Source organism: Felis catus, chromosome D3 (genome assembly GCF_018350175.1).
Source record: "Felis catus isolate Fca126 chromosome D3, F.catus_Fca126_mat1.0, whole genome shotgun sequence".
Lineage (NCBI taxonomy): Eukaryota > Metazoa > Chordata > Mammalia > Carnivora > Felidae > Felis > Felis catus.
In genome coordinates, this window is record NC_058379.1 from 36136040 (window position 1) to 36159123 (window position 23084).

General features: G+C 41.2%; 1 protein-coding gene across 10 annotated transcripts in view; it reads right to left on the reverse strand.

The window, feature by feature from the left end:
• Positions 1 to 23084, reverse strand: part of PTPRM (protein tyrosine phosphatase receptor type M) — a 798079-nt gene that overhangs the window by 245230 nt on the left and 529765 nt on the right. For 7 of the 10 annotated variants that reach the window (XM_045041133.1, XM_019814994.3, XM_019814993.3 and 4 more), the window contains 2 exons: positions 22469 to 22505; positions 15896 to 15970 (listed from right to left, as the gene is read on the reverse strand). In XM_045041133.1, the coding sequence (XP_044897068.1) occupies positions 15896 to 15970; positions 22469 to 22505 (112 nt within the window). The remainder of the gene's footprint in view (positions 1 to 15895; positions 15971 to 22468; positions 22506 to 23084) is intronic. The other 3 variants (XM_003995022.6, XM_003995023.6, XM_019814995.3) reach the window with 1 other exon arrangement.

Here is a 23084-nt window from a genome sequence, read left to right on the forward strand (position 1 = left end):
AGAATATGCCTATCCTTAGGAAATATGCACTGAGATATATATTTTTTTTTTAATTTTTTTCTTCAACGCCTATCCATTCTTGGGACAGAGAGAGACAGAGCATGAACGGGGGAGGGGCAGAGAGAGAGGGAGACACAGAATCGGAAACAGGCTCCAGGCTCTGAGCCATCAGTCCAGAGCCCGACGCGGGGCTCGAACTCACGGACCGCGAGATCGCGACCTGGCTGAAGTCAGACGCCCAACCGACTGCGCCACCCAGGCGCCCCTGCACTGAGATATTTAGGAGGTGAAGGGTCATGACATATGTCAGTTGTCCTTGAATCCTTCAGAAAAAAAAAAAACTGATGTATGTGCGTGTGTGCAGGCACACACACATGCAGAGAGAGCAAATGATACAGCAAATAGGGTAAAATGTTTATAAGAGGGAAATCTGATAAAGGATATACCAGTATTCTCTGTGATATTTTTATTTTTGCAACTTAAAGTTTGACATTATTTCCAAATAAAAAGTAAATGTGTTCTGTGTTTAAAAAAAAAAAAAGTAAAAGAAAAGAAAAAAGAATATATGGTGGCTAAGCTAGAAATGCCATGGTTTGAGTATGAATCAGATTATTACCCAAGATCCTTTCACCTTGGTAATGAAGATGACAATTCTAAAAGTAGCGTGAGTGTTGGGGTGAGGTGGGGGGGCGGATTTTAACATGTTGGAATTTTAAGAAGCCTCCCTCTCAGGGGTGCCTGCATAGCTCAGTTGATTAGGCCTCTGATTTCGTCTCAGGTCATGATCTTGGTTCAGGTCATGATCTCGGGGTTCGTGGGTTCGAGCCCCACGTTGGGGTCTGTGCTGACAGCTCAGAGCCTGGAGCCTGCTTTGGATTCTGTATCTCCCTCCCTCTCTGCCCTTCCCCTGCTCGTGCTCTGTCTCTCAAAAATAAATAAACATTTGGGGCGCCTGGGTGGCTCAGTCGGTTGGGCGGCCGACTTCGGCTCAGGTCATGATCTCACAGTCCGTGAGTTCGAGCCCCGCGTCAGGCTCTGTGCTGACCGCTCAGAGCCTGGAGCCTGTTTCAGATTCTGTGTCTCCCTCTCTCTCTGAACCTCCCCCGTTCATGCTCTGTCTCTGTCTCAAAAATAAATAAACGTTAAAAAAAAAAAATTAAAAAAAAATAAATAAATAAACATTTTAAAAAATGAAAAAAAAAAAATAAAAAGAGGCCTCCCTCTCAGTCCACTAGAGTCGCTGAGGACCCTGTCTGGCATTGACTGATACTGTCAAGAGGGCAGATGAAATGAGGCAATCTCGTTGAAGGGACTGTGCTTTTTCTCTTTTCACTTGCCCATCCTGACTGTCCCCTGACTCATTTACAAGGTCAGTAAAGCAAGTGAAATAAGAATTCTTTCTCTAAAAGGGGAAATTTGTTTATTCTAGATCTATCCTTGATATTTTCTTGATCTGTTGATTCTTCTACATCCTGCTGGGTCACAGTCATGAAGGAATTTCTGACTCCTTCCCATCCCGATTACGTATATGGGATCATACCCATAAATACTTAAAAAAAAAAAAAAAGAAAAGAAAGTCTCTCACAAATACTAAGTATTTCACAGGATTCTAAAAATACTCATTTATGAAGGAGACTAGTTTAAAGCCAACCAAAACAGCAGAGCATGGCCCTTTGCCTACAAATTTTTGAATGAAATTGAAGGATTTCTTAGACATAAAACTGTCACAATTAATCTTGATGCCTTATATTCTAAATTGTAGTGACTTTTTTCTTTTTTTTTAATTTTTAGAAACGTTTTTCATTTATTTTTGGGGGAGGGGAGGAGCAGAGAGAGAGAGGACGACACAAAATCTGAAACAGGCTCCAGGCTCTGAGCTGTCAGCAGAGCCTGACGTGGGTCTCAAACTCATGAACCATGAGATTATGACCAGAGCTGAAGCTGGTGCTTAACCGATTGAGTCACCCAGGCGCCCCTGTAGTGACATTTTTTTTTAAAGCAAGGGATGAAAGGAAGGATGTCATGAAGGAAGGTATCTACCAACAAGTAGATACCTCTGAATAGCTACTATGTATCCAGGTCCATGCTGGGCACTAGGGTGAAGAGAATGACCTAGAGAAACAGATAAGTGCCATTCAATTTTGATAAATATTTTAAAAATATCCAGGTCCTTTCCACATTTACTACTATCAAGGATGAACTAACTTAATTTTACTATAAAATTTAAATAACATCTTCCCATACTTAAAAAGGTAAGAATAATTTAATGGATAAACATAATATCTTTCACGCAAAAATCTTATTTTTCCCCCACTATGCTGAATCTTTTCCCAAAAACTTGGTTTCTTTTGAGCTTGAAACTTCACTTGCAGCATCCATGTTGGCCATGTACAATGCACCAGATTAACAGTGAAATTAAAAGGTAGATTTCCTAAAATATAACATTTTTCAATTTGTGCTTTTCAGGCCAGAAAGCTCTATGCCTTAAGCAAATAAAAGTTAAATACATTGTTTTATTTTCCTTTATCATCCTGCTGATAGAAGGGAAAATGCAAAAGGATATTTAAAACTGAAGTTCTTTTATATTGAAAACCGTTACACAGAAATAATCTTAAGTTTATGTAGCAAAAATGGAAAACAATACCGTTTTGGTGCAATATACATCTTTTAAAATGTATTATTTCTGAAATTAAATGCTTGACATTTGACTCAGTATTTCCTTCCCCAAATGACAAGGAAAAAGGAACAGACTGTCCCATGGCAGTCCTGTATCCCCTCACCATTTTCTTGTAACTATACTGTTTTATAGATGAAACTGCCATAGCAAAATGACAAATATAACACATAAAAGAACAAAAAGGGGTAATAAATCACCAGTGACACTACAGCCCATTAAAATGCATTCAGTTGGTGTTGCAGAGAGAATAAAAATTTCCCCTCACTTTACATCCTTTGTAGCTAAAAGGGAAATTTTTAGAATCCTCAAGCAACCCTTTTAAGAGATGCCGAAATTCCAACCAAATTCTCCTCTTGCTAACTTTCTCTGTTGGCCTCCATGGCCAAAATATATAGCGCTGATGCGTCCTTCATTGTTTAAGAAAAATTGCCTAACATGAGGCAGCCTGTGAATTACTAATCACCCATATTGATATGATAATGCGCCTGAAAAATCAGGATATGTAATTAATTGGAAAATGTTTGTTCTAATTCAGCCACTGTTTCCTATAAATAGATTATCAGCTTAAATGAAGAGGTTGGCTATTTTTATTTACGAGGAAGCCTAATGGAGGCATTATCTTCCCTTTATTTTTACCCCAAATTCTCTCAAGATATTTATTCGAAGCTCCGGACACTGAGAAGGACTCTGGTATCATATAGATAGTATGTTTTTAGAGCACAACTGAATATATGCTAACTTACTTCATTACGCATTTATCATTGTTACAAATGGTTCAAGAAATTGGTGGATTTTGTTGACGCAGAATATTTAGTCAACTGTTGATGTTGGTTTTAACAAAGATCCTTTCTTGAGAGCAAAGAGTACACATAACACTTCTCTGAATTCTCTGCATCTCTTAACACAGAGGTAATTACACAGCCAGCTTCCTGAGGGGCAAAGGAGATCTTCATGTAAGGGATGAATGGGTGACACTTCTCTCCTAAAGTATGGACAGTGAACATGTTTGGAGCAGTGCAGAGCCTATGTCCCTAAAGCTGAATATTTCAATGATGGCAAAGCTGTAACAGTTCCATTGGGATGGACCTGCATGTCTGAACACAGAATGTCTATGTGACCCTGGTCTATGACCATGAACGTCTATGTGACCCTGGTCTATGACCACGAACGTCTACGTGACCACGGGACGTCCATGCGACCGGTCTAGCCCACACCTCCCTGAGTCACAGGTGGGAGCTCCTCTGTGATGCAGATACTATTTTTCTTAAAAAAAAAAAAAAGGGGGGTGTGGAAATCAGTTCACGCCTTTAAGGGAATTTTATCTTAGTCTACAAATGAATTCATTCCATCTGACATTTATAGCTGGTCTCTGAGGGTCTTTCAGGTGCCCAGCACTGAGTGGCAGGTTGTAGAAGATACCAAGATAAATGAAATACAGCCCCTGTAGTAGTAGATAAAAACATTTCTGCACATATTTCCTAGTAGACAAAATGAACTCTCTCCAAGACAACACTTTATGAATCTAATGACTGAACTCTTAAAAGGGCAAAATATAACTGTCTGCAGCTAACAGTGGTGAGATATATTCAAACAGCATTGCTGAGTTTTATTACCCTTTATGTTCTTTGTCAGTTTTAATTCATACGAATACCCTGGTAAATAGCTCTCAAAATGAATAAAGTGGATCACTCAGGCAAGAGGCTGAATGAAAGCATTCCATCTCTAAGGTACTTAAAGTGTTCCTTTGATATGTTTGAACCTGTCCCTTAAATTCCCTATCGTGCACTCTTCGATGCCGATCGAGGATCATCAGGACCCCAGAGCTGGCACTTAGGCTGCACCAATTTTCTGGCATTTAGCTCTTCTATGCATGCTCAATCCATTTCTACTCACTATCCTTTTTTCTCTAGGCTGGCAGACGTTCCTCCATTTCTTAGAGTTTTACTCCAGTCTTTTGGCCTAATTTCATCTGCCCTCCAACGTTTCTAGTGTGCCTAGCCAGAGGAGCGTGGCCTCTGATTGTCTGTACGACCTGACCGCTCACCACACATTCGTCTCACTCTCTGCTCTCCCGCCATGATGGCCTTTTTGGCAATGTTTCAATTTTGGTCATGCTACCTCTCACCACAGGACCTTTGCACTCGCTGTTTCTGCCCCAGATTAAGCTCAAGTTCAGTAAACAAACACACCATCTTCAAGCTGCATCTGGTCCTCTGTGCTACTCATTGCAGCTGAAATGTGATTTTAGTTATGTCTTCATTTTATAAATAGAGAACCTGGGTCCACAGAAGGGCAGATGATGTCTACTTGCACTGAGGCCTGTCCCAGCTTATTGCTCCTAAAGATTACCCAAGACCTACTGGATGGGTCTGACAGGTGGAGGTAGAAAAGTGGTCAGATGAGGTCTGGGGAGCTGGAAGAAACAGATGATGCTGGTGCGAGTGAGTAGGCCACTCTCGAAAACAATAAAATGAACATTAAAACTTTCTTATGGTTCTTGCTAAAATAAATGGTTGGTTAAAATTGTGCTTTTTCAAAATGGGTTGAGGGGCACCTGCGTGGCTCAGTAAGTTAAGCATCTCTGGACTTCAGCTCAAGTCATGATTTGATGTTTGTGGGTTCAAGCTCTGTGGTGTTAGTGGAGAGCCTGCTTGGGATTCTCTCTCTCTCTCTCTCTCTCTCTCTCTCTCTCTCTCTCTCTCTGCTCCTTCCCCATACACACACATGGCCTTGCGCTCTCTCTCTCAAAATAAATAAACACAAAAAAAAAAACCCAAAAATAAAAATGGGTTGAAAAACCATGGGTTTGTTTTATTTGCAGTATAATGGTCTACTGACTCAAATATATACACATATATATGTATATATTCTAAAGAAGACATGAATTTTGCAACTAACATAAAATCAGTCAAGAGTAGGCAAAATAAAAAGATTCTAAAAATTCGTATCCTCATCAAAATTTTTCAAAATTTACTGATGATATAATGAAAGCTACAGAACACCTGGGAATAAGTTTAACAAGAAAGGTCACCAACTGTTCAGTCATCTGGTAAATACAGTGGACCACCCGCTAGGTGCCCGGGCGGCTACATCGGGAACAAGACAGAGAGATGAAGCCCTGCCTGCCTGGGCTCCGGGAGGAGACACACAGTCATCAGGGCACTTCAAAAAGAAGCAGAGGGGCGCCTGAGTGGCTCAGTCGACTGGGCCTCCGACTTCGGCTCAGGTCGTGATCTTGCTGTCTGCGGGTTCGAGCCCCACATCAGGCTCTGTGCTGACAGCTCAGAACCTGGAGCCTGCTTCGGATTCTGTGTCTCCCTCTCTCTCTGCCCGTCCCCTGCTCACACTCTGTCTGCCTCTCTCTCAAAAATAAACATTAAAAAATTAAAAATAAAGCAGAGTGATGAGTGGGACAGTGGTCTGGGGGCCAACAAGGCACTGACTTCAAGACGCTGGTCTAGGGAGACTTTTGGGGGGAAAATATGTCTACACTGAATCCTGAATGTTGCGAAGAAGCTGAAAATACGAAGACTAGGGGAAGAGTTTCAGCAGAGGGTGGAGGGAATGCAAACTACCAGAGCAGGATCTGGCATGCTGCTTTGAAGAGAAAGGAGACCAGCACTGAGCGTGGGAAGCGACAGAAGATGAGGGCCAGGTTTGAGAGGGGCCAGACCGTGCGGGACCCTTTGCTGGGCGACAACTTCTGAAGTTGATGCTAGTGCAGTAGGAAGCTATCCAAGGGCATTAAGAAGAGAAGTGATGGAAAGGGACTTCAATTTCCAAAAGTCAGTCCGGCTGCCATGTGGCAAATGAGTCAACAGGGAGCCATGAGAGTAGTTAAGACACGTTTGCACTGGCCCCGGCTGGTGTGGTGGCCATGAGAAGGTGAGACATCATCGAACCTAGAATACATTTTAGAGGGAGACCTGACAAGGCTGGCCCTTACAGAAAACTCCAAATTTGTATTACCAGTCTTATAACAAGATTTGCAATTGATGGAGAAATCGATCATATTCCTAAAGTTGTGGTAACACATAGATTCGATAAGATTCCAATGAGAAGTTCAGTGGCATTTTTGGAACCCAACTGCCTGGGGTGCACTGGAATATAAATCAGAACACGGCAGATGAAGATGTCTGCCCTTAGGGGGCTTATATTGTAGGGGGGGGGGAAGACAGAGCATGTAAGGTGAGAAGTGCTGGAAAAAGGAAGAAAGCAGCAGCCTAAGTGGGGGAAGATTGCATGGAAAGGATGGGGAAAGGTCTCATGGAAGGCTGCAGCATGAAGACAGGTTAAGTATTCACGGCAGACCTCGTGGAGAAGGTAGATTTGAGCCAGGACTACAGGAGGTAGGGTCAAGTGGATATGTGGAGAAGAATATTCCCAAGCAAGGGGAAACTGGGAGCAAAAGGTCAAGGAAAGGAGCGTGGCTGATGTGGCCAAAGAACCACAGGGAGGTCAGGGTAGCTGGTGTGGAATAAGGCAGAGGAAAGAAGGTAGAGAGTGAATCAGAGGAGTGGGGCCATCATTTAAGGCTGTAAGGACTCCAGGCCATTGGAAGGAAGGACTGATAAGCAGACAAGGAGGGATGTGAGGGATTCTTGACAAAGAAGATGGAGAGAATTCCAGTTTTATCACATAGGAAACTATCCAAAAAAATCAGTATAATAAAAAAAAGTTATGCTAATAATGTAGGAAGACCCAAAGAGGACCATAACATAGTGCATATACGTGTATCGTAATATATGACAATACGGCATTTCACTGCTGTGAGAAAATAATTGTTTATTTAATAATGAGAGCTGGTCTAGCTGTTGTCTATCTGGAAAAGCTAGCCCTCTCCATTGGCAATACACCACACCATATCGGTGGTAGTTTCTAGACGGATTCAAGAGCTAAAATTCAGGTGAATGGCTGAATAATCAGAGATGTGAATACCTTCTCCAGCAAAACAAAAACCTTGGAGAAATAGAAGAAAACGGGAACATATTCATTATCTGAAAATGAGAATTTCTTTATGCCAAAAGACACAGTAAAGTCAAAAGAACAGTGATTGCAGGGCGCCTGGGTGGCTCTGCCCAGGCGAAGCATCGGTTAAGCGTCTGACTTCAGCTCAGGCCATAACCTCACGATTTGTGAGTTCGAGCCCCGCGTCAGGCTCTGTGCGGACAGCTCAGAGCCTGGAGCCTGCTTCAGAGTCTGTGTCCCCCATTCTCTCCACCCAACTCCCCTGCTTGCACTCTGTCTCTCTCCCTCTCAAAAATAAATAAACATTAAAAATATTAAAAAAAAAAAAAAAGAACGGTGACTGACAGGAACAAGTATGAACAGATGCAGAAGAAATGCACGTGGCCAGTAAACACAGGCGAAGATAACCAGCTTCAGGAAACGTCAGGAGACGTTAGCGCACCATACAGGAAACATGGCGTGGTAGACATCCAGTGCAGGGGGAGCACTTAGCAGGCACTTAGCGGGAGAATGGGGGAATGAATTGCTACTATTGGGAAGGAAAGGAATATGGCCCTACATATAAAATAAACTTGCCCTTTGACCCGTATTTGAGAGTCATTATGAAATAAAGTTACAGGGGCCCCCCGGGGGGCTCAGCCAGTTAAGTGTCTGATTTCGGCTCAGGTGGCGATCTCGCGGTTTGTGAGTTTGAGCCCTGCGTCGGGCTCTGCGCTGACGGCGTGGAGCTTGCTTGGGATTCTCTCTCCCTCTCTCTGTCTCTGCCCCTCCTCAGCTCTCTCTCTCTCTCTCTCTCTCTCAAAATAAATAAATACACATTAAAAAAAGCAATAAAGTGACAATGGAAAGAACACGTACAGAAGGTTATGTATTCCAGTTTCTGGTGGTTGTTGCTGTGAGTAGGAAAAAATCTAAAAGTGGTGAAAATCTGAATGCCCATTAACAAGGGACTGGGTGAACAGATCTTCACCTGTCCCTACAGAGGAACAACTAGGTAAGAGAATGTCCTAGATTGATATATATTGGCCTGAAGGAGAAGCCTAATAAGTGTACTTTACTTAGTAAGTGCAAAATGCAAGTGACAGAGTTAAGTAAATACACGGTAGTGGGAAAAAAAAATCTGTATATATTTGTATATATTTACATAGAGAGAAAGACGGCTATCATAGGGGCTGGGGATGAGGTCAGTCTAGACTTAGAGTAAACGTTTTCAGTACATCTGAGTTTTTATATGCTTTGTTCACTGACATATCTCAAGAGCCTCACTCAGTGCCTGACATATAGCAGTTACTCAGGAAATACATGCTCGGTGCATCAGTGAAGGAATAAAAGGGTGTACATCATTCCCATACTTTAAAACAATGTGTTAAGGTAGAGAAACGATAATAGCTAACATTTACAGAGTGTGTACTAAGTACTTTACTTGTGGACGTAATTCTGACAACTTTACTGTGGGTAAAGCTGTGGCTCCCACTTTACAGATGAGCAAACTGAGGTACAGAGATTCAAAGTAACTTGCCTAAGGTCAATCTGCTGGTAGGCAACACAGCTGAGATGTGAACCCGAGCAGTTTAATTCTTCACCTGCCCAACAGTTATGCTACCCATAATGGTTTAAGAAAAAAAAAATTTTTTTTACATTTTTATTTATTTTTGAGAGACAGAGCACACGTTGGGGAGGGGCAGAGAGAGAATGAGACGCAGAATCCAAAGGAGGCTCCAGGCTCTGAGCTGTCAGCACAGAGCCCGATGCAGGGCTCGAACTCACAAACTGTGAGATCATGACCCGAGCCGAAGTCGGACGCTTAACTGACTGAGCCACCCAGGCGCCCCTATGCATAACGGTTTTTAAATAAGTTGCTGCCCAGCCCAGAGGCCTGCATGTGAAGTAGCTCCCTGAGGCTTTCCCGTGGAACCCCACAGAGCACTGTTTGAGAACCATTTGACCAGATAATTTATAAGGTTTCCACCCCTGATGGTCTCTGGCAACCAATTAATGAGCATTTGTGGAACGGGGGATTTGAGATCGTCACCTTTTTTTCCCATTGTACCTCCCCCCACACAGTCACCACCAAACTTAGGTCCTCACTTAGGCTTCCATCTGAGTCAGCCCTTGACTCCAGCTCAAAACCCATAGGCTGAGACATACAGAATTTAGCACCCTCCTTCATTCTTTGTAAAGATGGAGGGACACGCTTGTGTTCTGCAAAGATGGTATTTGCCATAGGCCTGCTCCTCAGCGAGAGTCTGAGAAATTTCCTTGGGCTGTTGCTGGTGAACCTCAGTTTTGGTTTCTATTCCTAAGGAAAAGGTGTCCTTCTCTGTGACCCAATGGCTAGGACCCCCAGGGGTAAAGGGCAGGCCTAAAGTGCCATGGTTGGCAAAGAGCTGCCCACCCAAGGGGCGCCTGGGTGGCGCAGTCGGTTAAGCGTCCGACTTCAGCCAGGTCACGATCTCGCGGTCCGTGAGTTCGAGCCCCGTGTCAGGCTCTGGGCTGATGGCTCGGAGCCTGGAGCCTGTTTCCGATTCTGTGTCTCCCTCTCTCTCTGCCCCTCCCCCGTTCATGCTCTGTCTCTCTCTGTCCCAAAAATAAATAAAAAACGTTGAAAAAAAATTAAAAAAAAAAAAAGAGCTGCCCACCCAGGAGAGTGGGCACAGCAATGGGAGGGGAGGCCTGACCAAGCCAGCTTAGGGCTCAGGCTGAGGGAACCGCTGGGTGGGAGCACTACCATTGCGTGTGCAGGGGACATTCACTGATCAGCAGAACATATCAAGGCGGGATTCAACATACCTCTAGTTGAAGTAACCTCTGCTGGTTGTCAAATAACACCCGGAAGTATGAAACCAGGAGCCAAGAAAGCAGACAATGAGATTTTCTCAGGCTGGGGTTAGTGTGATGTGTGGTGGGGACAAGGGAGCAAGGGGCCAGGAAGGCCCAGGTGTCAGTGAGAACCCAACTTAAAGGGCTGCATGGGGTGTCAGGGCTGGGGGTGGGGGAGCAGGTAAGGCCTGAAGGGCTCAGGAGGGGAGAGACGAGAACACGGGGCGAAAAGGGAGAAGTTCAAACAGACACTGAGGTCAAAGGAGCCCAGGGCTCAAGTCACAAAGGCTGGGATCAGAGTTCTGTCCCTGACTTCCCTGCGTATCAGTGCTCTGAGGCCTGTGTACTTGAATCTAATGCCTTTGAGCTTCCTTTTCTCAACTGAAAAGTGTGATGATGTTCTCTCAGGTGGCCATTGTGAGGACTTAGCGAAATAATGCCTGTGGAGGTTTCTAGCACAGGGTCTAAACCACAGGAGCTTCTCTGAATATGCTCAGTTGCTTGACTTCCTCAGCGGGGATCTAGTTCAGTGACTTCCATGTTTTATATTTTACATTAAAAAAAAAAACTCTATTTGCTTTAATTTTTTTTATGTTGTATATATTTTTGAGACAGAAAGAGACAAAGCATGAGCAGGGAAAGGTCCAAGAGAGAGGGAGACACAGAATACAAAACAGGCTCCAGGCTCTGAGCAAGCTGTCAGCACAGAGCCCAACACAGGGCTCGAACCCACAAACTGTGAGATCATGACCTGAGCCGAAGTTGGCCGCTTAACTGACTGAGCCACCCAGGCACCCCTAAAACTCTTGCTTTAAGAGCCACATTAGGGAGAAAAAGAAATTCCTTGGGATTTATTTCATGATCGCTTTGCAAAGATTCTCTCTGTGACCAAATTGGCAAAGATGACATTGGCAAAGATTCTCTCTCTGACCAAATGCCAGCCAGGGTCCTCTGAGCCCTTCCTCCCCTAGGCCTCACCTTGGCCTGTAAGACTTGAGCAAACACTGATGGTTTTCTAACTGCTCAAGGCTGCATACCTAGGTGACCCATGTCCCTTAAAGTGCCTGCCTGAGAAAACTGAAGGCTGCCCGAAGAAATGATGGTTTGTTCCAGTGACACCTGAACACAGGGCTCCTGTGTCCCAGCCCCGGGGGTGGAGGAGAGGGAAGCAGCTTGACATTGATAAGTGCCAGTTGGCCAACCAGATGGGTGCCTCCTGGACCAATACACCCTTCCTGCTTTTTATAATTTTTCACTACACTGACTCTACTGAGCCCCTGCTCACATCCCCCCTTCATTCTCCCTTTAAAATGCCAGCCCCTCAGGGAGCCTGGGTGGCTCAGTTGGTTAAGCGTCCGACTCTTGATTTCCACTCAGGTCATGATCTCATGGTTCATAAGTTTGAGCCCCACTTCAGCTCTGCACTGACAGAACAGAGCCTGTTTGGCATTCTCTCTCCCTCTCTCTCTCTCTCTGCCTCTCTTCTGCTTGCTCCCCCCTCGACTCTCTCTCTCTCTCTCAAAATAAATAAACTTAAAAAAAAAAAGTCAGTCCACTCTGCACAAATCAAAATGGAGCCCACCTCTATCCCCTATAGTCAGGAGTTACTGAATATAATCTGTTTTTACAGCTTCAATGTCCAGCTGTATTTATCTCTGACAATACAGATATGCTACATATATCTTTTTTAAAACTTGGAATTTTGTGGGAATAGTCTTTGGCTAGTTCTCTACTTTTTTTAGTACTAATTATATCTAGCAAGTAATTCTACATGCTCTGATATATCTGATTTGTACTTGAATCCCAGAAGCCACTTTGTTTATAAATATTCTAGGATACAGATCTTATCATATTAGATGTATGGGTTAACCAAATGGGATGATAAAAAAATTTGTTTAAGGAAAACATTCTCCACAGCATTTCAGAGCTAGCTGGGTTATTAAATCATAAACAGAAATATCTTAATATAAAATAAACAGCCTAGAGATATTTATAAAATTAACTAAAAAATCTTAAAGAGAAATTTCTAGCATGTACAGCTTTTAATTTTCTTCCTAAAGCACTTCTATTATTACAGACAATTAATCACATAGTAAAGGGAACAAAGTAGAAACCAGAACCATTTCCAATTTCTAGAACTTTTTCTATGTGCGCTCTTTAGAGTGCTTTTGAGGTAGATGGGACCTTTATTCCAGTTATATATCGTTTCCTTTCATAATCTCCTATATCCAGTGGTTTAATAAAGCATTTTTTAAAATCTGTGGGTTGCAACCCAATAGTGGGACATGAAATCAGTTTAGTAGGTAGTGACTGGAATTTTTTAAAGAATGAAATAGAATGAAATGGAACAGAATGGAACGAATCAGAGAGCGTCTTATTCAGCATGTAGTCTTGGCAGTGAGGTTTCCAATGCTTTCTCTTCAGTTAAACTTCTGTGTATGTGTATGTGTGTATATTGGATAATGATGTAGTTCACCGTTGATTGAAGACAAAAAATTTCAGAAACACTCCCCAGTGCAATGGCAGGCCTGCTCATCAGACACCCCAGCATTCTGCCGCCTGATCTGCCTTCGTTCAGTGAATCAGATCAGCTAGTATTCACGAGCATTTTGCTGTGTCCGGAAGTCCTGGCATGGACACCAGGTCACCAGGATGCTTGTTCACTTTGGTGTTTGACGAGCGAGTGAGGTCCCATCTGGGCCAAGGAAAGCCCAAGCGGCATGTGCCACATTCTGGGACAAAGGAACTATGCTGCGGAGGACAATCTCATCAGAGCTTCCTAGTGTAAGTACAGCCTTGAACAGCACTTGTAGGAGTAGGAGGTCAGCACAATTAAAACAAAATGAACAAAAACACTGCTGAGGGCACTTCACAATGTATCCCTCATGCATCTCCTGTTGGCTTCTGGAAGGCACCATATTGATCTAATAAACAAAACCACAACTGGCCAATCGGTCACAGATGTGCAATGTTCAGAATCGTCCCACTGACCATTTCCTAAGCTGCTGCACACGATGAGAAAGGTTTTGAAATACATGTCCTGTCTGCCCATTAGTTCCCAAACTATTGTCCTTTCCTAACTGCTAAATGACCAGCATGATAGTGATTTTTCATTCCTAAGAACATGTGGGTACGTAGGTTTTGATGTGACTGATGCAAAATGCCTGATGCCAAGAGCCTGGGCAACCACACAAAGTAAAACTCTTTATAAGACTTAGTAGATCTATATCTTGGCACACAGAGGGTGCTCAATAAATGTCAGCTAAGTGATTGAATGCATTAAGTCTCAAGCTTGCAGTATGACTCATGAATAAATCTATTAAAAAAGACAGTGTTACTGCTATCACAGTTGATGGCTGATGCAAATGGAAAATGCAAAAGAAATATTACTTGATTTTGAATTTATCTGGGTAAGATTACCCATCATTAAAACAAGCAGTAAATACTAAAAAAAGATCAGGAGTAGTTTTTTGGTTTTTTTTTTTTTTTTTTTACTTTTTTTTTTTTTTGAGGCTTATTCTAACACTCCATCATTTTAATCCCTAATAAACCAAAGTAAATGATGGAGCTCGCCTGCAGCCCTTAAAAGAATGGCGGCCATACACTCGAGCAATGTATGTGTCCTTCACAGACTAGTTCCCAAATAACAAGATACCCGGGATCTGAAAGCACCGTGAAGGAGGCTGACTTATGAGCTATCTTCTTACTTATGCAAGTTTTGGAGAGAAATCTATGTTCAGAAGTTTCACTTACTTCACTGCCTAGTAAACAGCATGCTTAATATGAAGGTTGTAGATACAGCTAAAGCCTTAGAAGGGGGCTATTGAACTACATTGCCCATAAGCACTTGTTTTCGGATAGTGGGGCCATTTTTATTGGTTTGCTACAACCATAGGGCCAGTTCAGACTCAGCTGGTAGTCAGACTTGAAGGTTACTTTCAAGATGGACACCTAACCCGACCATGGGCCATGGGCCAGTCCTTAAATACGAAGGTTTTAAAACAGAGGACTTAAGAAAGATGCTACACTACTCCGTAAGTACTTCTACTGTTGGGAAGAGAACTTCAGAAGTTCAGGATAAGAAAGGGTCTGTAACAAGCAGAACTTCAACCCGTAAAAGCAATATGCTTAGAAGAACCTTGAAAACAAAGAGAAGCAGAACTATCAACAATAACCTTATAGCTTTTAGGCCCCGAAACAGAGGACTGAAAATATGTGTGGAATTCCAGTAGGGAAAGAAGTAGAATTAGCCTCCATTTCGTTACCTTCCAAAAATGAGTCTGTAAATTTGCTGAGTCTCAGTTGCTTTTATTTTTCCAAAATAACAAGCTCACAGGACAACGTAAACATTTGTAAATTCTTACCATGAGTTAAGCTATACTTTTTTATTTTCTTAAATGTTAGGGTATATTCCCTTGTTTCATACACTCAAAACAATTGCTGGAGTGGAAATTCTATGGAAAACAGCTGAGTTTTAACCATGCCTATACTACATGCCATAAACTACAATGTTGATGATGTCTCTGAAACCAGAATTTGAATCCTGCCCACGCAATTATGTTAGAAATCTTGACAATGGCTTGTCAAAAATTTGTCTTCTGGGGTTCTCTGACCACTCACCTTCCATCTGGAGTCATTTACTGGACTCTTTTCCTATAGGAGTTTATGCTGATGTCCATACACCTTTAGAGAGAGTACGGAACGGACAAGCTAATTTCTCTTGGCTACGTTCTCTTTCTGTGTGCTGCTTCTTCTATATAGAAGCACACAGTTTAACTCCATGACTCTAAGCCATTCGATTTTCTAAAAACTTCCCTAAGTTATTCAATGCATTTGACTGGCAGATGCACCACTGCTCTATATAAACACTTCGAAACAAGGCTCTATAAGGAATGTAGACAGCTCTGCTCCAGTTGTACGTACACGCAAAGCTGTTTGAACAGCGTCACCCCAAACGGCTCTGGGTGGCTTCATCTCAGGACTGTGTATGGCTCCGTGCGCGTGCACACGAGACCCTACGAGGTGGGAAGTAAAGCTCGCTCACCCTGACACCACAGGGCCTTTCTAGGTGAATCTGCATAACTGGGCATACATCTTTATGTACTCTGATGGAAATCCTGTTTGATGGCATTGCTATCGCAAGTCCAGCAAATTTCATTCTGTACAACATTAGGCTGGAAAGGAACACACCGACAGACAAACACACAATGAGAACATGCAGTGGCGTTGTGCTTAATGCATGGGTATCAATGTGCACACACAGAAGAGGCCAAGCACATCACTTCATTTAATGCGGGCACAGGTCTGTACCAAGAGCCTGACACATTGTAAACAAGCCTTAAGCAGAGGAGGAAATGTAGAGGGGAAACAAAGCTGAGAAAAATGAGCAGGAAATGGGCAAGATGACTCATCTATACTTGAACATCTGACCTGTCAGCTGGTCGTCGCCTGCGGCAGGGGCGATGCGAATGTAAGGTGTTGTAAGCTGAGTCACGATTATCGCAGCTATGGCAAAGGAAGATTCCCAGGTCAGCATGCATGAGGGAAGAAAAAGCCAGACTGAAGCTAGGCTAGCAAGGAGAATCTCGATCAGTATATCACATTGTCTCAACTTTGTTCCAACAACAACAAAAAGAGAAGAAAAGAAAAAAGAAAAAAAAAACATAGCAAAGTGTTGAATTTTCTGGATTCTTTTCCCTTAAACAAGTTTTTGTCAGGCAGTTAGATTTCTAACTATGACACAGTTGCAAGCTTTGGCTGATATTTTGGGTAGGTCAACCGAAGATGTGGGGGGGGGGGGCGGGTAGTAAAAACAAAACATACGCTCTAAATAAGGCTCTAGACTGAACAGTGTTTCCAAGTGCTGTTGAGTGTGGTGTATAAGTGATTCGCTGCTAATTCTGATGATCCAAACTTTAGGCTTTTAAAATTTATTAGGTTACTTGAAATTCTGCTGCTGAAGTCACAATATTTTCTCTTCTTGCTAAAATCACCTTTGTGGAGAACATGATCTTCTTTCATTAAAGACATTTTTCTACAGAGGGATTTCTCTGATAACTAAATTTCGCGGAGAATGTTTCCATTTAGGAACCTTATTTTGTCACATTAAGGGACTGGGGAAAAATGCACCTCAAAGCATTGGTCGGTTCAAAAAACAAAAACTAATAACTGCCTTTGCTGTAGTCGTCATGGTTAACATGTGACCACAGACACGATTAAGATTCTGGAGGCAGACCAGTCGAGCTTCTTGGTTTGGCTGCACAGCTCAGCAGTTGTGTTTAAATGGTTAACATTCATGACACACAGATATCGGGGAAAAAAATAGAAAATTAAAACGTCATTTCTAACATGATACAGCTGGAAAATGATGCAAAGAAAAAATATTGGAAAATTAAGGACAGGCTTACATGAAAGATTACTAATTTACATGGAACAGCCTGGGTGCTATTAGAAATGTGGCAGCGAGTAAGGAAAATAGATCATCTACCATCTGCAGACAATTAAACCCAAAACTGCTGCTGCATAATATTTTGAAACATCCCTCTGCACCATTCAAACGGTGCTGCTTCTTGTAACTAGACAATTGTAGCAACTGGGTTCAAGAGTGGGATAATCGTCTTTCACACGTTATTAATGAAAACTTTCTAGTCTTGCTAAGTGAGATGAATAAACTACCAGTTGGGTCAGAAAGTGGAGAAACCCCAGGGTACTACGGAGATAATTTTCTCGATAGGATAGAGTATGCAGTTTTGCATACTGAGATGGCAAACTGTAAACAGTAAAATGTTATTTCTAAGCCTTGTTACAGGGTCGGTACCAAGTTTATACATAAAACATTTGCTGGGTCACAGACTGTTGTTCAACCAAAGTTCCTGTGTGGTGTCCTGTTACTCACAGGAGAATGTGACCTACTCTGCTTTTTGAGAAAAAACTATATTGTCTTATCAGAAACAGAGCACCTATCCAATACTGAAAAAGGTAAACAACATGGATGCAAAGTTACTTGAAAATGGCGAGGTTGGGCAGCCATGTCTTCACAACTAAATGAAGGGCAAATTGCAGTCAGAGGCTCAAAGCCCCCATAGAAAAAGTACATGATAGGTATCAGGAGGGATTTTTATATGATCTCTAGGTTCTGCATGGTAAAGTGTCCATTTGTGACTATTATTTTTAGTTACAAGGACAAAACTTGAGTCTGCTACAAATTTTCTTAAAATAGGAGTCAGCCAGGCCACCGCCTACTTTTGCAAATAAAGTTTTATTGGAACACAGTCAGACTTAACTGTGCACACATCACCCACGGCTGCTCTTGCACAGCAATGGTAGAGCTGAGTAGCTGTGGCAGAAATCACATGGCTCACAGAGCCTAACATATTTACCATCTTCCCTTTACATAAAAATTTGCCACCCTCTGTCTTAAAAGGTCAATTACATTGTTTTACGAAAGAGAATATTGCGAAATTTGGTAAAATAAAGTCAGATATTCCAATCCTATGCTATGAAGACAGTATCTAATAGTTGATAAATTCAGGGTCTCTTTTGGGTCCAAAAGTATGTATGGAAGAGTAAAAAGTATATCAGACTTACAAAGTACCATTTCAGTTGCATGCAGTGGGGTCTTGTGGAATCTGATGAACCAGTATTTACCAAACTCTTTTGCGTGACTTTCGTGTTCCTTGGAAAATTGAGTTTGGGTCAAATATTTGGGAAACATAGCGTTGAACAAAGTTAAACAGGTTTCTTTTCCTTGGTAACTTCTCAGGGGCCTGGCTATATTCATGATGTATATTAGGAAGACCATTTCAGATCAAGCAAAGAAAATACTTTCTCTCTAAAATGTTGAATGACAAATGTAGATCATATCTATATTTCTATTTCTAAATCCATAGCTAAATGATAGCAGATTTGCATAGATGAGTGGTCTTACTATATAATTTGTTTTCTCGTGTATTGAATATGAACAATTAAAAGGAATCTTAATTAGCTGTGCATGTCAACATTCTTTTCAGCTCTTTTATCGGTGTGCTTTCGTTCTGTGAGCATTGTGGCCTAGAAACGATGGTATTTCTTTGAACAAAACCGTGAACAGGAAAACAGTGTAGAGAAACTTCTCAAAGAGCCTAGTGATTAAAAAAAGAAACATTCAAATTTCTGAGTCTAGTTAGAAACTGTATTGGGACAATGGAAGTCCTTCAAAGTTTTCTGAAGGTCTTCCAGCAAAGTATATGCATGCGCATTGGAGTACAAATGTAAGTTAAATAAATTACTGAGCTTAAAAACAGTGAAGCGTATTTTGCACAAAAAATTCACCTTAAAATATGACACTAGAATAATAGTTTGTATTCTTTCTGTTTAAGACTTACAGTGTAACTCCTATAATGCTTTTGGAAAGAATTTAGCATGTGTTTTCATGAGGTTTTTGTTTTGATTTCTAGTTACCCTACCGTCAGCCAAATCATAGCAAACAAAGGAATAAGTACACACATCTGACTCCAGCCCCCATGCACTAAAAACAAACAAACAACAAGTGATATATTTATGTACCTAAGAAGTCTCACAGATTATACTATGCCTAACTTTTAGTAGGCGCTCACAAATGTTTTAAAATGAATGTGTAACAAGGAAGATGCCAAATGACTACACTGTCTAGGAGAAAGATTACTGGCATCGTGTTATGGAAAATATTATTGTATGGAAGATCGATGCAAAATATGCCGTTTAAATTGATTACTGTATCAATTAGAAAGAATGTGCCTCATTTAATATGAGAAATCTAATTTACTAACAAGAAAGGTTTTGATATTTTAGTGTATCCTGTCCATTTAGAATTGATAATCAACAAGGCCTTCCAGAACTAGCATAAAAGGAATTTTAGCCCTTCTACTGACCGCGAGGCAGCCGTTAGGTATGCAAAAGTCAAAGAAAACCCATATACTAACTGCTAAGACACAGTCGGACCAGGTGGTCTTGAAAAGAATCCAACTATAAAAATGTGAATGTGATTAAAAATCAAAATAAAACTAAGAGGATCTAAAAACAGTTAAAAGCTATTCTGTTAACTCCACCATACAGGTTGAGGGTAACATCCAAACATTATGCATATCCTATAGCTGTATGGTGTCTTTATCTTTTAACTGAAGAGACAGAATATTCTGTGATGAGTTTGCCTATAGCCAACAATCAAAATACAGTCACATATACCTATGAGGAATCTAGATATATAAATGAAAGGATACAGGAAAATACAGGCAATCCCCCACACATTTGGAGATAGGTAAGAACATACCTTAGGTTTTTTCCCCCATGTCTAATTTTTATAAGGCTTTATATTAGTGTCAAAATATACCCTTGGAATAGGATTAAAATAATCACAACATTAAATTTATAAAGAGTATGAAATATATCTTTAAGAGACATACCCATACTTGAAATTACAAACTAGCTTCCTGTGAAAACAAATCCACCTCCATACTTTCTCTATAAAGATACTTGTCAACAGTTGTTTCATGAGAACATCAACATCTCTGTAAATTCAAAACGCTGCTTAGGAGTGTGGCTTCGTGCCTGAAAATGCAATTAAGCCACCACACTGTCAGCAATATGTGGCCAAAACACAGAAAGTTTGAACTTTTTTCAATTGCAAGCATCCTTCCTGCAGGGAACCAATAAAGTTATTAGAACTGCCTATTTCTCTGTTTTTGACTACGTAGTCAAGATGGAATGGCTTCCTGCACCACTGAAAGAGCTTTTAGCATGAATAAAGAAAAATTATCTGACTGTAGCAGTGGTGAAACATTAGACTGCGCTATAAAGGAAGTTCACTGAATCTGTACACGTAGACCATAATAGAATAAAATAAGACCAGACAGTGCAGATTTAACCTGCAAGGAGAATATCTCCCAAGGTTACCTCCTATACTAAGCTTTTACGAATGGAAGGACAATGTTACATAATGACTATTAACACTGGTTTCCCTCTTTCCCCAATAGAGTTTATTTGGATAGAGTTTGTGGCTAAATAAACGTTTGCAAATGACTTAGAAAATATGAGTGGGGAATATTCAGTCAATCAGGTCATCTGATTGCCTAATCATCCTTTGGTGAATTGAAAAACAAATTACAATATTGATTAAATCTAGCTGATGGAAGAAAATGATCCAAATCACCATCTAATTCAATCTATTGTGAAAACAGCCAACGTCAGATTTCCATATCTACGAGGGTGTTATTTATATAATTATTTAGCTATGTAAATGAACGTGATGACAAATTTCATTGCTTTCAGAGTGAATTAGGCAGGGACTCAATTTTAATAAAGGGGAGAGCAGATACTTATACAATGCAATACTACAGTTGGTCTGAGGCTCTGCTGGGTGAAAAGCCGTGAAATACAGAGGAAACTCTGTGGGTAGGAGTTCAAAGGTTCGGGATTAAGCCTTGACCCACAAATTATCAGCTGAGTGACCCTGGTAAGTCAATTCACCTCTAAAAATATGCATTTTCTTCATTTAGAAAATAAAAACAGAAATACCTGCCTCCTTTCTCACAGTAATGTTGAAGAACTAGGTGAGACAGGTATGAAAGTGCTTTCAAACATTTTAGCTGCGATTTCAGTGGAAGGCATTATAAATTAGGCACTGCGGAAGCGGATTTACTCTTTCAGACCTTGAGGGTAAGGCAAATTCAGTACAACAACTGGAGCACGGGTGGTGGTCTGGATGGAGGCCTAAGAACATTGCTACCTCATTCAAGGGCTTCATAATCCTTAGTAATTAATAGCTAAGATCGTATTACAGTTTATGAAATACACCAATCTCTGTAATTTCATTTATTGTTAATTTATCCCTAGAAATAAAGGCACTTAATCAAGAAAAATATGATACTACAAAACCAAATGTTTCAAAATCAATACAAACAGATTCTTAGAACTAGAACATGAGCCCATGAGCACCTGGCAGTGTTTGGCACAGACCATGAAACCAAGAAATATTTGTGGAGCTAATGGAATAAAAAGGTCCTGGATCGTCATGAAATTAGAATTCAATGTGAATTTTGAACATGCAGATGGATGTCCATGATATATCAAACTATACTCCCTGCAAGGGAAACAATGAAATAACAAGGTATTTCTACCCAACAGAACTCAGGTGACTGTCTCTGGCCTGACTACATCTAGTGTGACAGACCCAAGGATGCCTTCGTGCCATCATTTCTAAATTGAGTCACACATGATAAGTTCATGGTCATGGGTCACTTGTGATGGTCTGAGAGGGTATACTTAACTACAGGTGTTAATTTATAATGCCTCATTTTAATGTGGGATTTTATATTTCTCAAAGCATTGTCTCATACATTTCCCATGCCCTGGTTAAGATCACACTCCAAGGTGAACAAGATGACATCACAGCTCGTGTGTGCACATACAACCGTACTTGGTTCTTTAGGAGGCTGTGTGTGGTGAGCTTATGAAGGTTCAACCCCAGCCACTTCTACATCTTGTCCTTGATCACATTTTCCCAGGATTTTAACCAGGCCTGGGAAACAGAAATTCCACTAAAATCACCCAGTTACTGGGTTTAATTGCCCCGTGTTCCGTGAAAAAAGCCCATGCAGACTCCATTTGGGAGAGCTCTTATCACTAGGTACTTGCTTAAAAACAGCAGGCAGTATTTTCCTACTTTGCATACGAAGATTCATTAGTCACAGGACTACTGCATATGCTACTATGGTTTAAAAAACATGTACTGAAAGCACATAAACATTAATTTTATTTTAAAGAATTTTGAAAAGGCTAACCACTGAAAACTCCTTGGAACGCAGTAACACGACTCCTTATTTAAAAAAAGTATTGGCATGAAATAGTATTAACTGCTAAGACTCTAATACATGCACCCACAGATATACACGCTTATTTCAACGAAGTTAACCTTACAAGAAGTTCTGAAATACCATCTAAAAATTTAAAGGACATAAACTGGGAGAGCATCCCACAATTTCAACCTACCTTTTGTGGCCACTCGGACACAGTCTATTTTGGTTTCCTGTGTCAAATAAAGAGGGGGGAAAAATTACTATTTGTGCTTTATTTAAAACAAATAAAAATATCTGTAGTTCTATTTAAATGCTGATAAGAAAAGAGCTCATTGTTCCGAGTGTGGTGTTAATCACACAATGATGAACTGCACTTAGATACATGCTCACACGATGATCACACCTTGTACCATGCTCAGATACATTTTCTGGCTCTGGAGCTGGTGGCCATGGGCATTTCTGGAGCGGGTGACAAATGAGGAGCTACACATACAATGTCTCTGCCTGGGGGCCCTGTCTTCTCCAGACCCTTGCTCACTCTGTGCAGATACTACTGGAGAAGAACTCTGGGTCCTGGATTTCCCCCCTTTTCACTGGCAAAAGTCAAGTCAATGATACTTAGACCCATGCTGTGAAGGAGGGAAACCATCATGGTGTCCAGAAAACTCCCATTTCTTTCTAAGGAGATTTTAATATCTTACCAGAGTTCTGGGTCGGTCTGAACAGAAAGGGGGAAAGAATTCAGGAACGACTCCATAGTTTTTATTTTGCTTTCATCTAATCTTTCTAAAGCTGCTTTCTTTCTCTCT